At 54.8% G+C, this 14077-nt stretch overlaps 1 protein-coding gene across 9 annotated transcripts in view; it reads left to right on the forward strand.

Annotated features, from left to right (window-relative positions):
• The window catches only part of NCOR2 (nuclear receptor corepressor 2), a 161940-nt gene that overhangs the window by 120178 nt on the left and 27685 nt on the right, over nucleotides 1-14077 (forward strand). For all 9 annotated transcript variants that reach the window (XM_061466184.1, XM_061466189.1, XM_061466190.1 and 6 more), the window contains exons 18-22: nucleotides 64-211; nucleotides 2575-3130; nucleotides 7696-7816; nucleotides 8693-8930; nucleotides 13394-13549. In XM_061466184.1, the coding sequence (XP_061322168.1) occupies nucleotides 64-211; nucleotides 2575-3130; nucleotides 7696-7816; nucleotides 8693-8930; nucleotides 13394-13549 (1219 nt within the window). The remainder of the gene's footprint in view (nucleotides 1-63; nucleotides 212-2574; nucleotides 3131-7695; nucleotides 7817-8692; nucleotides 8931-13393; nucleotides 13550-14077) is intronic.

Consider the following 14077-nt stretch of genomic DNA (forward strand, 5'->3'; position numbering starts at 1 on the left):
CTCTCTGCTCCCACACAGCTCCCCGTGGGCTTTCCTTCTCACCATTCTCTGCCTCTTCCCCAGGAGAAAGAACGGAACGCCAAGAGGAAGAAGAAAAAAGGGACCGCCGTTCAAAACGAAGAAGCCACCTTCCCTCCCGCAGCCGAGGACGAGGAGATGGAGGTGTCAGGGGCGAGCGGAAACGAGGAGGAGATGGCCGAAGAGGCGGAAGGTGAGCTCAGGTCTCTTGGCTTTGCTGCATGGTTACAGCAGAGGCAACACATGGAGCCTCTCCAGGGCTGCAAATGTCAGTGCTCACAGGGGGTCACATCTGACACCCCAAAGCCACACCGACGTGACAACATCCCGGAGCATGAGGTACTCGTGGTATTTTGGATGCCTCTGGATTGCACGCTTTTGACAAGTGTCCTGGATCACTGCCCTCCTCCTGTGTCTGTCTGGATGGTTATTTTTGGGAGCCCTTTGGTTTCTGATTTCCATCAGCATGTTCTCTACAAGCTTGCTGCTTACCAGGGCCTGGCACGCTTGGGTGCTCTTGTAAATCACATTTCTTGGTACTTCCCACCAAAGAAGGGTCCCTTCACACTCAGCAGGGTTAGATAGCCACCACTGTGGGCTCTTGAGGAGCTTATCATGGGCTCAAGGAGGGATAACCCACCAAGGTTTGTGTGTGCCCATCCCTGTCCCGTCAGGGCATTGCTGCTGCTGGAGGCCAGCACTGCCAGCAAGGGCAGGGGAAGCTATGGTCTCCCACCAGCAAAGCTGATGGATCTTGGCGGGTCTGTTCCTCCTCCTTACCCTTTTAAGGCAGCATTTTCCTCCCTCCCAGCCGTACTAAAGAAAGGGAACAACTTGAAAGTGACAATTTTCAGCTATTTATCGCTTAGAAAGCGCGGCAGTTTGGAGTTTGGAGAAAATGTGCATAATTTTCCAACAATAGCCCCATTTGACTTCTGTCAAAGTAATTTAATAACTTAACCAGCACTCTGGCACCACGCTGGTTCCTGGCCTCAGCACCCAGGCTAATGGGACTCAAAATGGGAAATCTTTTCAAATCATCTTGGCAAGTGACTCATTACAAGGCAGATTCCAGGTAAATCTTTGTGCGAGGTGATACATGACTCAGAGGCGCAAAGTAAAAGGTGGTTATTGCTCTTTGTAAGAGTGCTCGAGAGGAAACAACGTATTCTTGAGATTAGAGACAGGGCTCTTGACATGCCCCGAGCCTTATGCTCCAAGTATTGTCTCCTGTTCTGCTCCTGGTGTGGGCTGAGGAGATGAAGAAGGTTGTAAGCAGAGGGGATGAAAAGCACAGGCACAGAAGTGGCAGGGTGGGTGACATTTAGGATGCTCAGGCTATAGCTTGGAGTCAGGGGACCATGTGGCTGGCCAGGGAGAAAGGACTTGGTGTGGGGGTTATGGTATCACTGTGGAATCAGCATCTGGAAGGAGTGTGCTGGAGCTTGGCTGAGCCTGGAACAAGCCACCATTGGATGTCTCAGTGTGGTGGTCTGCGTTGAGTGGCAGTCAGGGAGAGTTCAGCTGAACATGCCATAAACCTCATCCCTGCGAGGATGATGGGACACCTCATTGCTTGGTTGCAAGTGAGTAAAGGGTGGAGAAGGCTGAGATTGCTGATGAGTCTGGCACTTTTTCCTGCCAAGGAAGGATAGATGTGCTTTGACACAGTCTTGGGACATAGTCCCTGTGTGCCACTCATCTCACCACCACTTGAAAGCTGTCTGTGCTGCTATGGAGAGAGGCAAGTCAAGGGATGCACATGAAGAAGCTTTTGGGCTTCAGGTCTGCTCAGTGAGGACACGCTGAAATGGGTTTGTGGAAGGCTCCTGGCTGTGTTTGTCTGGCAAAGGCTTGGAGGGAACAATCTGCCCAGCATTAGAAACAATCTCTTGGCATCACCTTCATCTGCAGCAGTTCATGGACGCTTGTGCTTCCAGCTCATTTTAAGCCATTGGTGGCAGATTTGAGAGTGATCTTTTCCATGTAATAATTAACCTGTCCTGCAGCACTGCCAGCACTTTGCTTTCACTGACCCTGACCTCCTTTCATCTGCACTGGCAGCTTAAATAACAATAAACACACCAGTGTTTTGGGATGGTCCCCAGCTGCCCTGGGGTGGCAGAGGCAGGGACACAGGCGATGTAAGTCAGCAATCAGAGTGTCCCTGGTCCTGGGGGAGCAGAGCTGATCCAGAGCCATGGGTGAGAGGGTGAGGAGGGAGCAGGTCCTGTCCTGCAAATCCAGCCAGCAGCCAGGGTTTTCCATTAAAATCCAGCTTCCCAGTTGCTCCATCTCCAGGCTTTTGGGCGTGTGGGTTTGTGTTTGGGTGGGGGTTAACAGCAGTTGTGCTGGGCAAGCGAAGAGGCCCCCAGAGCATCCCTTTGCTTCGTAGGCTCTGGATCCGGGGATCCCGGCGCAGCTCTCCCAGCCCTGGGATCGTCTCCTCCTCGGAGGAACGAGGGCGTTCTCCTCCCAAGGGAGGGGGTGGAGGCAGCGATATGGGAAGCAAGAATCTTGGGCTGATCCTTATTTTTATTTCTTCCCTTTTCTCAGCTGCAGTAAATAACAGCTCCGACACCGAGAGCATTCCCTCGCCGAGGCCTGAAGCCAAAGAAGGAGGCGAAAACGGGGCCAAGGCACCACCCGGGCCGGGAGGTGACTCCGGCACAGAACCGGCAGTCAAGTGGGAAGAGGCTCCAACACCCCCCGACGCTCCCCCAGCTCCCGCTGCCAACCCGGCTCCTGCTGCCAGCCCGCAGCCGGAGGCAGCTCCCGAGCCACCCAGCAGCGAGGAGAAGGTGCAGGAGGACCTGGTGGTGGACGTGGTGAAAACGGAGGAGCCGGAGGAGAAGGTGAGCGAAGAGCCCTGCAAGAGCGAGGTGAAGAAGGAGGAGAGCGAAGACAGCCAGGAGAAGGACAAGGGGAATGACAAGAAGGCAGAAAGCAGCGTCAGTGGCGCAGGGACAGCAGGGACGGAGGGGACACCCAAGGCCGAGAAGAAGGAGAGCCATAAAGGCAGTAAAGGCTCCGGGGTGAACCCCGACAGCGATTCCAGCGCGACCTGCAGCGCGGATGAGATGGACGAGCAGGATGCTGTGGACAAGAGCAGGTAGGACTGGGGAGAGAGGTGGGCAAGTGCATGGCCCAGGGCCAGAGGAGTATCTCTGTACGTGCTGCACTGTCCACATGCACGCTCCTGAGCTTGGGAATATCACTGTTGAGGGGCTCCCACAGCCAAAGGGACAGGCCTGGCTCTGCCCTACGTGGTTGTGACCCTTTGGCTATCACTTCCAAAGGGGCCGTTACACAACGGGCAGTGCGATGTCCCAGCGTACGGGTACTCCTGGGCAATGGCCGCGGGCTGCTGTTGGGTGCAGGGCTGGTGGCAGCCCGTCTGGGTGACGCAATGGAGCAGGACGTGCCCTTGGGGACGGCAGTTGTGCAGAGCACGGGCTGGTTTGCCAGCATCCAGGGTTGGGAATGGTTTCTGAGTCGGTGCTGGCAGGAGAGAAGTCACGTCAGGGACATGTTCCCAGTGCAGAGAGGGGGTGAGCTGCTCCCTTGGTTGAGATGCTGTTTGGATCTGTAGGGGGGAATTATCTGTCCTGGCCATAAAGGGAGGGGAATGGTGTGGGCTGTGTGAGCTTTCCTGGGGCTGTGCCTCCAGGTATTCACCTGAGCCGCTGCAGTCCTGAGCCCTTCATCCACCCCTGGAGCCAGCAGCCAAGGGTGGTTCTGACCCTTCATGGATGCCTCTTGGGGCAAGGAGGTGAAACACTGGCCTCCTCCTTGGAGAAGCGTTCTTCTCTTCTGGCTTTTCCCACAGAGCTCTCCCCACCCAGAGCCTCATAAATAGGAGGAAGATTTCCTGGTTCTATAGAATATATATGAATACATATATCTGATTTTTGTAATGGCTCCGGCTTCCATCTGTGCTGGCTCCTGGGCCAGATGGGACTCCTGAGTTTGCCATTGAACACAGGGAAAAGTCCCTCCCTGCCTCAGAGCTGGGCTGGGACTGGAGACTGGCATTCCACATCCAGCATCCCACATCCCTCCCATGGGCTTGCAGGGGGCATTTTATTGGTGAGAGGGGTGCTGCCAGGCTAGGTGGGTTGTACTCAGTGCTGTGGATGGGGCTGTTTGGAAAACCAGCGGAGCAAAGCAGCAGGATGAGGCAGTTGGGAGCCGTCGTGCATCTCCACCACTCTTAATGTTCTCCATGCTTTCCTTGTGATTGATGTGGGAGCCAGTGGGTGAGTCCTCCTTGTGCAGCAACATCCTCCACGCTGCCCTGAATGAGCAGCCCCTTGCTGCTGAGCAGCTGGAAGCAGCACTGATGATGCTGAGGGGCGGTGCGGGTGCTGCTGGCCTGGGCCCCATGGCAGGGCTGGGGCCTCTTGGCTGCAGTGCTCCTCTCCAGCGGTGGACAGAGTCCAGCACCACCCCTCCCCGCCCTCTCCTCCTTCCCAGACGGGAGAAAGCCTCCTAGCAAAGGGAGAGTGAGGCCAGCGGGGCTGTGCTCCTTGAGTTTAACATTAACCCAGCCAAAACCAGGACAGCAGCAGCTTGTACCGACTTCCCAGCAGCAAAGGAGCAGGTCTTGGGAACGACTTTTTCATCCCCAGCTCCTCGCTGAGTCAGCGCCTATCTCGCTTGTCAAACAGTTACCAGCTTCCAGGAGTGTTAAACATTAAACAGGCATCCCACAGCTCCCAGGCCACTCCTCTTACCCGGCGTGGCGATGGAGCACGAGTGATGGCAGAGCCAGGCGGCACGGGAATGCTGCAGCTCACACCAGTGCTGGTTCTGATGCTCCCAGTGATGTTCTCCCCAGCTGAGGGCTCGCGGGCGGGTACCGCAGCCCCGCTGCTGCAGTGTGACTCGCACGGAGCAGGACCAGGCTGCCGGGATGCCACGTGAGCCGCCCCATCACCGCATCACCCGATGCTCGCCCGCCCACCGCGCGCCGGCACGGCGTGGGAGCGCTTCCCCGCACTGGTGAAGGCATCAAGCTGTCCACAGCATCTCCCAGCAGGGGACAGAGGGTGGCTGGGGTTGTCCCTGCGGTGAGAGGGGAAGGTGCAGGGTTGGCGTGTGATGTTGGGGCAGCCTTGCTTGAGTCCTGCAGTTCACGCTGGCAAAGACAAGTCCAAGGTAAGGAGGCAGAGCCTTAACTCGTCAAAGCTGGGGAAGGCAGCTGATTAACTGTGGTTCTGTGCAGCGTGCTGCGCGAGGGCTGCTGCTGGTGCTGTCGGTACTGCTGTTCTGCAGGGGGCCACACCAGATGGGGACACATGAGGGAGGCCCTGCATGGTCAACCCCTGCAGACCTGAAGTGCAGATAGGAGATGCCTGCCTGTGAGCATCAAGCCACCAAGTGTGGCACAAAGCCACCCTTGCACTATATGTCCTGGTCACTGGCATAGCCATAGGTACAAGGGCTCTGCTGGGCAAGCGTCATGTTGGTGCTGTGGCCCTGGGTTGGGGGAGCCCATTGGGGAAATCTGGTAGCTGTTACCTTTGCACAACCGCTGTTTGTGCAAGGAATTGTGTTCAGGCCATGTGTCAGTGTGTTGGCTTGTCTGGCAGTGAAGCTTGTCCGTGGTGGAGGGTGAAGGAGGTGTGGGAACGCAGTGTCCTGGTCACCCCCAAAGCTTTGTGCCTTGGAGGGTCTGTTTCCACACTGCAAAGGCTCAGCCATGTGCCAGGCCTTTCCTGCTCAAATCCTTTTCCCGTCCCTCCCACTGCTATCACCCATGCTCACCCATTGGGTCTGGAAGGCCCCGGGCTGTCATCAGGTGGATGTGAGGTGATGAGGATTGTTCATCTGGTGACTCCCAGAGCAAAGTACCCAACAGACAGCCCTGCGTGCAGCGCAGGATCTGCTGGGAGGGACGTACTAAATTATGCAATTTGCATATTGATGAGCTTGATACTTACCCTGGCTTCCTAAGCTCAGGATCCTGGAGGGCTTTAGAAAACCTGATGATCTTAAGTGTGCTTAAATGCATCTCTGTAAGCACTATGAATGCACAGAGCTGCTGCTGGGGTGGTTGCTCTGTTGGGGGCTGGTGGGAGCCTGCTTGTCCAGCTCTGGAGCATCAAGCTGTTCAGCTACATGTCCTGCAAGAACTGCTGTGAGCAGAGCAGTGCTGAGCACATCTGTCCTGGGCCAGCAGTGACAGGGACGTGGAGCTGGGCCAGCACTCCTGGGTCGGTCACCTCCTGTGAGCAACAGCTCAGCATGGAGCAAATGTCTCAGGAGCAAGTGCCAAGTGCCGTTGTCCCCAGCCGTGTGCCTCAGCAGACTTTGGGGTGTTGCACCCTTGCAGGAGCCCTGTGTCCCCCACAGCATGGCTTCACAGCACCCATGTTGCATTTATCAGTGCAGTTATTTGGGGGGCAGCTCAGATTTGCTGTCTTTTGCCTGGTCTGCCCTGGGTGCCTAATGAGAGCACCCTGGTCTCAATCTGGAGGTGAGTCCCCTCCAATGCTGGCCACTGTGCAGAGCACGGGCTGGGGGCAGTCCCCGCACCGTGATGAGTTTATTCCCTGCACATGGCCCCGCCACACTTGTTTATTCATCCAAGGGTGAGCATGGAATGACCTTGAAATTTATAGGCTGAAGAGAGCAGTGAAATAACAGCTAAAATAAACAAATCAAGCTGTAAAGCTTGAAAACTATGAACTGGCTTCAACAAACAGGAGGGAGGGAGAGCAGAGTTGGTCTGGGGAGACGTGGTCCCTGGGGTCTCAGTGTGAGCTCAGGAGCTGGGCACACTGAGGGTTTGACCCATGGGTTTCACACACCTTCATCCTTACCCCATTTCAGTGACACTGTGGAGATGCTCACACTGTTTGCAGAGGGGCTCAGCACGGCTGGCTGAGTGCTTGAGGCAACTCAGATAGCCAAGGGAAAGAGCAAGTAGTGAGGGTGCAGGGCTGTAGAGCCACTGGGCTGAGCATCAAATCCCATCCAAATCCAGCCTCTCATCTTTCAAGTGATCTGAGCACCCCAGTCATGTGCATGTGGTTGGTTGCCCAGGTTTTAGCACCGTGTTAAAAGATAGTCCTTGAAGAGTAGCCCGAGGCTGATCCTGAGTGCTGGGAAAGCACCACGTGTGAGCTCCAGCGAGGTAGCGTGATGCCCATATGTGAAATCTGAACTGGTTGCCTTACTACTCTGTAACTCCAGGCTCCAGCTCTCCTTTGGGTTTACTGTGGACAGAAGCAGATTTGGTAGAAATAGTCAGCACTGGGGATGAGCCAGATGTAGTGATCTCACTTGAGCACAGAGCCCCACATGGGTTGTCTTTGGAAAGCAGGATCCCATGCTCTGCTTCCTCTCAGACTTGTCATCCCAAAGCACAGCTGCCCCGGGTGCTACCCGGGCCAGGCTGTGTTGCCCTCATAGACCAAAATGACCTGGGGACACTGCAGCCCACCAAGGTTGAAGTTGAGACACCTCCATAGCAGCAGTGGGTCCCCACAGGCTTTGGGTAGCATGGCAGATCATCCTGCAGGAGCCCAGCAGCGAGCAGTGGTCCAGCACATTCCTCTCTGATGAAAAGGGTGTCCTTTAGGCTAAGCAGCATGAAACAGAGGGGTGCAGGGCATGGGGAACCAATGGGACATGTGCACTGCCTGGTTGACGTGCATGTTTTGTGTCCAGGTTGCTGTCCCCCCGGCCCAGCCTGCTCAACACTGCCAGCGATGCCAGGCTGAACTCCTCGCCACAGAAGCCACTGGACCTGAAGCAGCTGAAGCAGCGTGCTGCTGCCATCCCTCCCATTGTGAGTACCCCATTAGAGAGGGCTGGGACTGGGAGCACAGTGGCTGTGTGTGCCTCCTGCGTGCTCTTCCATCAGGCTGTGTTGCCTGCATGGTGTGTGGCAGGGTTGGAAGGACACGCTCATCCCTGTGGATGGCCAAGCTCATAGTCTGCACAGAGCCGTGCCTCTGGGCAGGGTGAGCTCCCTAGCAGGCAAGGTGCTCTCTGTGCCGAGTGTGTTCCCAGTTGCTGGAGCAGCTCTGCCAGCAGCATTTGGATGTCCCTTGAGCTCTTTGATCAGAAAGTCGTGGGAGGTCTGGCCAGAAAAAGCTTCTCATTGCCATATGACTGCTGCCTCCCGTTGCTTTAAAAAGCAAGGGTGCACCTTCCCTCTGCTTCTCTTCATCTCGTGTGCTTGAAGGAAACCGCCTAAGAAGTGTTTACGCTCTTCCTCATCCAGAGGCTCTGCTTAGGCTGTGACAAAAGCACCCCGGTATCCCCAGGGTCTACACCAGAGGAGCAACAGCACGGGGTGGGCAGGGAGGAGATCTGGGTTCTGAGCACTCGGGGAGGATCCATTCCTGATGCTCTTCCAGTTTCCCATGTTAAAGCTTAAGATGTGGCTGCTGTAGTGTAACATCTGGCAAAAGCTGCAAGCACTTAACTATAGATCAGAGGTTTTAAACATGGGAAGTGTGAGGCTCTCTTGTAGCATCACCAGCACAGAGCTTATACGCTTATGTGATGGCTGGTGAGCTCTGAAGCCCTGTTTGTTGGGCTGGTAAGACTTGAAGTGCTAGTGTGGGGCAGGTGCTTCTCATGACACCTTGATGTCTCCAGGACTGCTATGGGTGTCAGCAGCACATGCCAAGTGTCACCAATTCGTATTGCTTTGCAGATTTCCGAGGGTTTCTCGGAGGGGATACTGCAGAGTGGAAGTGTGAAGCCTCAGGTGCCTCCCCATGCCTTGGCCCTCTACCAGCAGCAGATCACAAAAGCCCACGAGTCTGCCCGTGAGGACGTACCCCCGAGCAAGCTCTCCCAGTCCCAGCAGCAGCAGGCTGAGAAGGAGCCGCAGCAGCCAAGCAGCAGTCCCAGGGGAAAGAGCAGGAGCCCCGCTGTTGGTGACAAGGAAGGTAAGGGAGATGTGCACGTTCATCCGCACAGCAGCACCCAGCGTGTGCAGCTGTGCGCAGCCAGCAGCTCTCCTCCTCTTAGGTGAAAGCTTGCTTCAAGGCTTGAAAGCTCTTTAATAGCATCTTGAAGCAGGACGAGAGAGGCATGGCTAATTTCCCATGTTCATTAGACAGTACATGATGTCTCACTGAGCCTACAGCAAACACGGGGCTAGTGTCGAGCGCTGAGGAGGTGAAGATTGCCTTTATTAGCGGCTCTGCCATTCACTTGAGAGCAGAGGGGCCTGGAGGCATGCCAGGGTTCTGGGTACAATGGCTCTTTTCTACCTTGCTGGCTTTCTATAAAGAATGCTTTTAATGCTCAGTGGGGACCATTATTTCATTTAAAATCAATGCTAATACTGTGACTCGGAGTCCAAAGGTTCCTGTAAAGATTCCCAGTGCTTTCTCCCCGGAATAGCTCTGATGTGGTTTGGCTGCCTAATGAGCAATTCAGAGTTTCCCACCGTAGAGCATCTGAAGCATTATTAGCTTGAGCACCTGGGGATCAAGGTTAGGGAGAGACGGGAAGTCCTAATGAGACCATCCTCTAAATGTGTTTTTAATCTGAGCATCAGAGTCTGTTCTAGTTCAGACTCTCTGTCCCTGCCCCTCATAGCCAGCCTGTGGTTCAGTTGTGTGTGGAGATGCTGTCACCAGTAGCATGATCAGAGGAGCAGGGAAGTTGGGCAGGGTGGGGTGCAATACCCCCCAGTGCTGGATCCTGCATGGGGATGGATGCAGCTGTAATACATGGAGATGGAAGGTGGATAATACTGCAGTGATGAGGCAGATCTGCACTGGACCTGGGCTGTGATCTTTGCTGGAAGATTGCTGCACTAGTTCACCCTCAGGCAGGCAGGATCACAGCAGCCTGCTCTGCAGTGTCCAGGCCCAGGTATTTATTCCCCAAGCTGTCCTGTCCCTCTGCACAGTGACATGCTTGCCAGAAGAGTTGCTTGCTGGCACTTGACCAAATGGGGTTTTTTAAACAATAAATATTGCCATGTGTGCATCACACCTCCAGGATGTTTTGCATATAAGGAAGAGAGGTGCTTGCTCACCTGGCAAGAAAGGGAGTTTCCACTGAGTCCTGGTGTTGCCACCCATGAAGTCCCACCTCCAGCTGATCTCAACCTGCTGTGCTTGGGTTTGCTACCCACATGGAACAGTTCCTCTCCAGCTCTTCTCCCCTGGCAGCAGCTAGTCAGCATTGTTGGTGTCCCAGTGCTGCAGCTTCCTCCTGATTGCAGGACGATGAGGAGATGAGGCAAATCTCTGTGTGTGTGTTAGGTACAAGGCAGGGTTTAAGGCTTGGAAATGAACCATGTCATTCTACAACCTTTTGGCACTATTATTATATGCAAGGGTCTGATTGTCTGGGTGGATTTTTTATGGCTTTGTTGTCTGCAAAGCACCATTGGCTTGAAACATTTTATTCTCTCATACCTCTGTAGTCCTCTGAATTGTGCATGTTAATGAAACTAATTCTTCCTCCCTGTACCCCTGCAAACATTTCAGCAGGTCTTGGGCTCCAGCTCTGTGATGTCCAAACCCTGCATAGCTGTGCACGTGTGCTGGGTACCACAGCAGGTCTGGGTTACATGTGGACCCTAGCGAATCTTAGGCTGCTCTTCTCTGTGATGGGAGTGCATCTCCCGTTTGAAAATGAGCAGGTCTGTGATGAATCACCTCAAGGAGAGAAATCAAATCCCCTGAAGCCCTGATTTCAGTTCAGGAGTTGCTCAGTGCTGTCTCAGCTTCTTGGAGCACATCCCAGCTGTGGATCAAGGATCAGAGGGGAGATGGCCAGATAGTCCTGGCAAATCTGTGTATGTCCCTTCCCTCCCCTGCTCTCTGAGGCGTCCCAGTGAAGTGGCAAGCATCCAGACTGCGGACATCATGCAGCCACACCACCTCATGTTAAACAGGCAAAGCCTTCAGGAGAGCAGCCCCTTGCTGCCTGCTAGCAAGGGGTCAGCTCCCCCGGAGCAGGTACTCCCGTTCCTCCCCTGCTCAATAGGAGAGCTTGAACTCTTGCAACTGCTCCAGAGATCAACATCCTCCTCACCGCTCTGGATCCGCTTCAAAGCCAAGTCTTGCACACATCCTGGCCGAGGCGTTGGCTGCCTCGCAGCCGCTGGCTGGGGCTCTATCGGCTTGGAGGGCAGCCAGCCCCAGCCGTACCTTCCTGAGCACTGCCCTCTCCTCCTCCCAAGATGAGCTGCTAATCGCAGGGCCAGGCAGAGGCAGCCCTGCCTGGATCTCGCCCGCAGGCAGCCGGATCCCTTTTCCCTTTGCCGAGCCGCCGTGGGGCATATCTTTGGTTATCGGCAGTTTGAAAGGCAGCGGTATGTTTTGTGTTGATTTTGTCGTGTTTCATCTGGCCTTTGTGGGCGACGGGGAGCCAAGAGCATTAATTTGGATGACGGATCATATAAACTCTGACTCCTTCGCTCCCATTCCAGGGGCTTGATAAACGGTAATAGGAACTCTCTCTTCTCCCTGTAAGTGCTATTTTATCAAAAGCTGGCTGAGTTATAGCCACCCTCTAATGCGGGGGCAATTAGGAACTGGACACATTTCACAGGCTGGAGAGAGGCATGCAGGGGAGGGGATGGCTCCCGTGGGGAAGGGAGGAGAATGGGGCTCTCCAAGAGCCATCCAGTGTGCACGTAGCCTTGGCTGACAGGGCCTTGGCATCGGAGAGCATCTTCAGCCGGGACATCCCAGTGCTGTTTGTGCAGGGGTGAGTGAGGCTGAGCTGAAGGGGGGAAAACCAGGGAGCGTGGATGTGCCAGGGAGTCTGTGTCAGTCTGGAGGACGTGCCTCTATTCCCCCATACTGGCAGGATGAAAGGATCCTCGCTAGGATCCAACGTGGGGAGAGAAGAGGCTGCAGCCAAGGTCCAGCCCTGCCAGGCTGCAGAGGTGTGAGTGCCTGGACACCTTTGTGTGCTGATAATGGATTTCTTCTCTCAGTGAAGGGGACAAGAATAATCTCTCAGCTTCTGAGCACACCGAGCGTTAATAACGGTAATGCAGTAAAGCCTCATTAAATTGGGCCTCTGATAATCTACTTGCCCTATTATTAGGCTTAGCAGGATTGAGGCATCTATTTTTATCAAAAATTGATGGTTAAAGGCTGGCTTCATTTGTGATTGCTATTGTTTACTGCCCAGTTTCTAATTTCTGGTCGATGCAGACGTTACACAGGTGGATCTGGGCAAGAAGGGCAGTGCAGAATTAAGTGGTTATCGACTACAAACAGATCCCACCAAACGTGCTTCTAATCCATCCAGAAAAGGCTGTCTCATCTGTCTGCTCAATAAAGCATGAGGATGTACTTGGGATGGAGCTGGTGCAGATGAAGCCCTCTTTTCCCCAGCACCCTGCAGAGCATGGCAGGGCTTGGGCATCCCCAGCACAGCTCTTCCATTATTAAGTACTTCTTGGCCTCTGTTCAGCCTTTTCATTGCCAGGGTGAACCCAGCCTGGCATCCGGTATATCCTAAGCCATATAATTTCAGGAAGCTTTCCTGCCCCTCACCCCGGTGCCTTGCAGAGGACCCTCAAGCTGCCTGCTCCCCACAGAGCATCTGGTCATCCTGCAGAGCCCATCTTGATCTCTGTTTGCCTTTGGCAGTCTTGTACAGTGTGGTTGTCCCAGGTGTTCAGAGAACATCAGCCCATTATCCCCTTGCTGTCCAAGACGCTGATGCCATTATTTCTGATCACTTCCTGCAGCTTACAAATGATTTATAGCCAGCAGCCATCCTTTAAGAGCAGCTGAGCTTTTGCATCGTGATGTGATGTGGGGATGAGCTTGTTCCCAGTGTGTTGTGGTCCCTGGCAGTGGACTGGGGCTCCCCAGGCACCCTGTGCCTGGCTGTGTGCAGGTGCCTGCCAGGTATCCCACACCAGCACTGGTGCCTTTTGGTTTTAGCATCATGAAGGGAGTGGCAGGATCCTCACTAATCCCTCCAGCCCTGCCTTGGTGGTTGATGCAGACCTGTGGGCCCAGGTGCAGGCTGCCCAGGGGGGTGGCTTGCATGTGACCATGCCCTGGCGAGGAGCTGGATGTTGGGCTCATCCCAGTGACTGGTTGCATGCGGAATATAGTCTCTCCTGGGTGTGATGTCCGTGGAGGTCCAGGCTGGCAGTGAGCACCAGCAGAATCACCAACTTGGACATCTGCCCTCCCCACTGGGATTTAAGCATCTCAGTAAAATAAATGCTATCAAATCCAGGCAATGACACTGAGGCTTTTGTTTAGCTTGGTTGGTGGTTTCAGCCCTCATGGCCAGCTCAGACTGAACTGAAGCCATTTCCCATGTTGGATGCTGGCTGTGGCTTCCCTGACTGCAGGGAATGCTTGCCCATGGGGTTGCTGAGCAAGCTGTTCGCTTTCTGTTTCCCTTGCAGAAAAGTCTGTGCATTTCTCCTCCATCGCAGAGGCTCAGAAGCTGAGTGTGGAGCCGATGGCTGCCTCGTGCTGGCCGCCCGTCCTGTCCTACTCCCGGGATGTGATCAAAACCTCTCCCCAGGCAGAGCCCCACTTGTTTCAGTACAACCCACCAGGCAAGTAACAGCCACTGACTGTGTAGTGTGTGCCCTCTGTCCTCCCCTGGGGCTGAGGGTGGAGGTTGCAGCCACTATCACAGCTGCTGATCTTAAATCAGTGCAGCTTTTGGGGGGGGTAAGAGAAGAGGGTTCATCAGAAACCTGCCAGTGCCTTGCTTTGGCCTGGCATGGAGCTCCCTCGCTGCTAATGCAGCGGTCTGAGGGTGCCAGTCAGGTCTCCCAGCTGTGACCAGGGCAGGTTTAGGGATGTGGTTGGTTTGTGGGTGCTCCGCACGCTGCTTTTGCGCAGGGTCAGGCAGGTTTCACCCCTCGCTGCACTGTCCTGCTCTGGCTGGAGGGCAGACGGGTCGGGCGCAGCACATCCTCTGGCTGCACAGGGGACAAGGCAGTAACTGAAACTATTCCAGTCCTTTCCAAAACGATCGTGTGACTTGGATCCCAGCGCAGGCTCACAGCCAGCCAGTTCATCACATCCAGCCCCTGCTCCTTCCCTCGCCCCTTTCCTCTCTGATAGCTGCAGCCGTT

Source organism: Pezoporus flaviventris, unplaced genomic scaffold (assembly GCF_033815535.1).
Source record: "Pezoporus flaviventris isolate CSIRO_AGI_PZ_B2104156 unplaced genomic scaffold, CSIRO_AGI_Pfla_v1 ptg000041l, whole genome shotgun sequence".
NCBI lineage: Eukaryota > Metazoa > Chordata > Aves > Psittaciformes > Psittacidae > Pezoporus > Pezoporus flaviventris.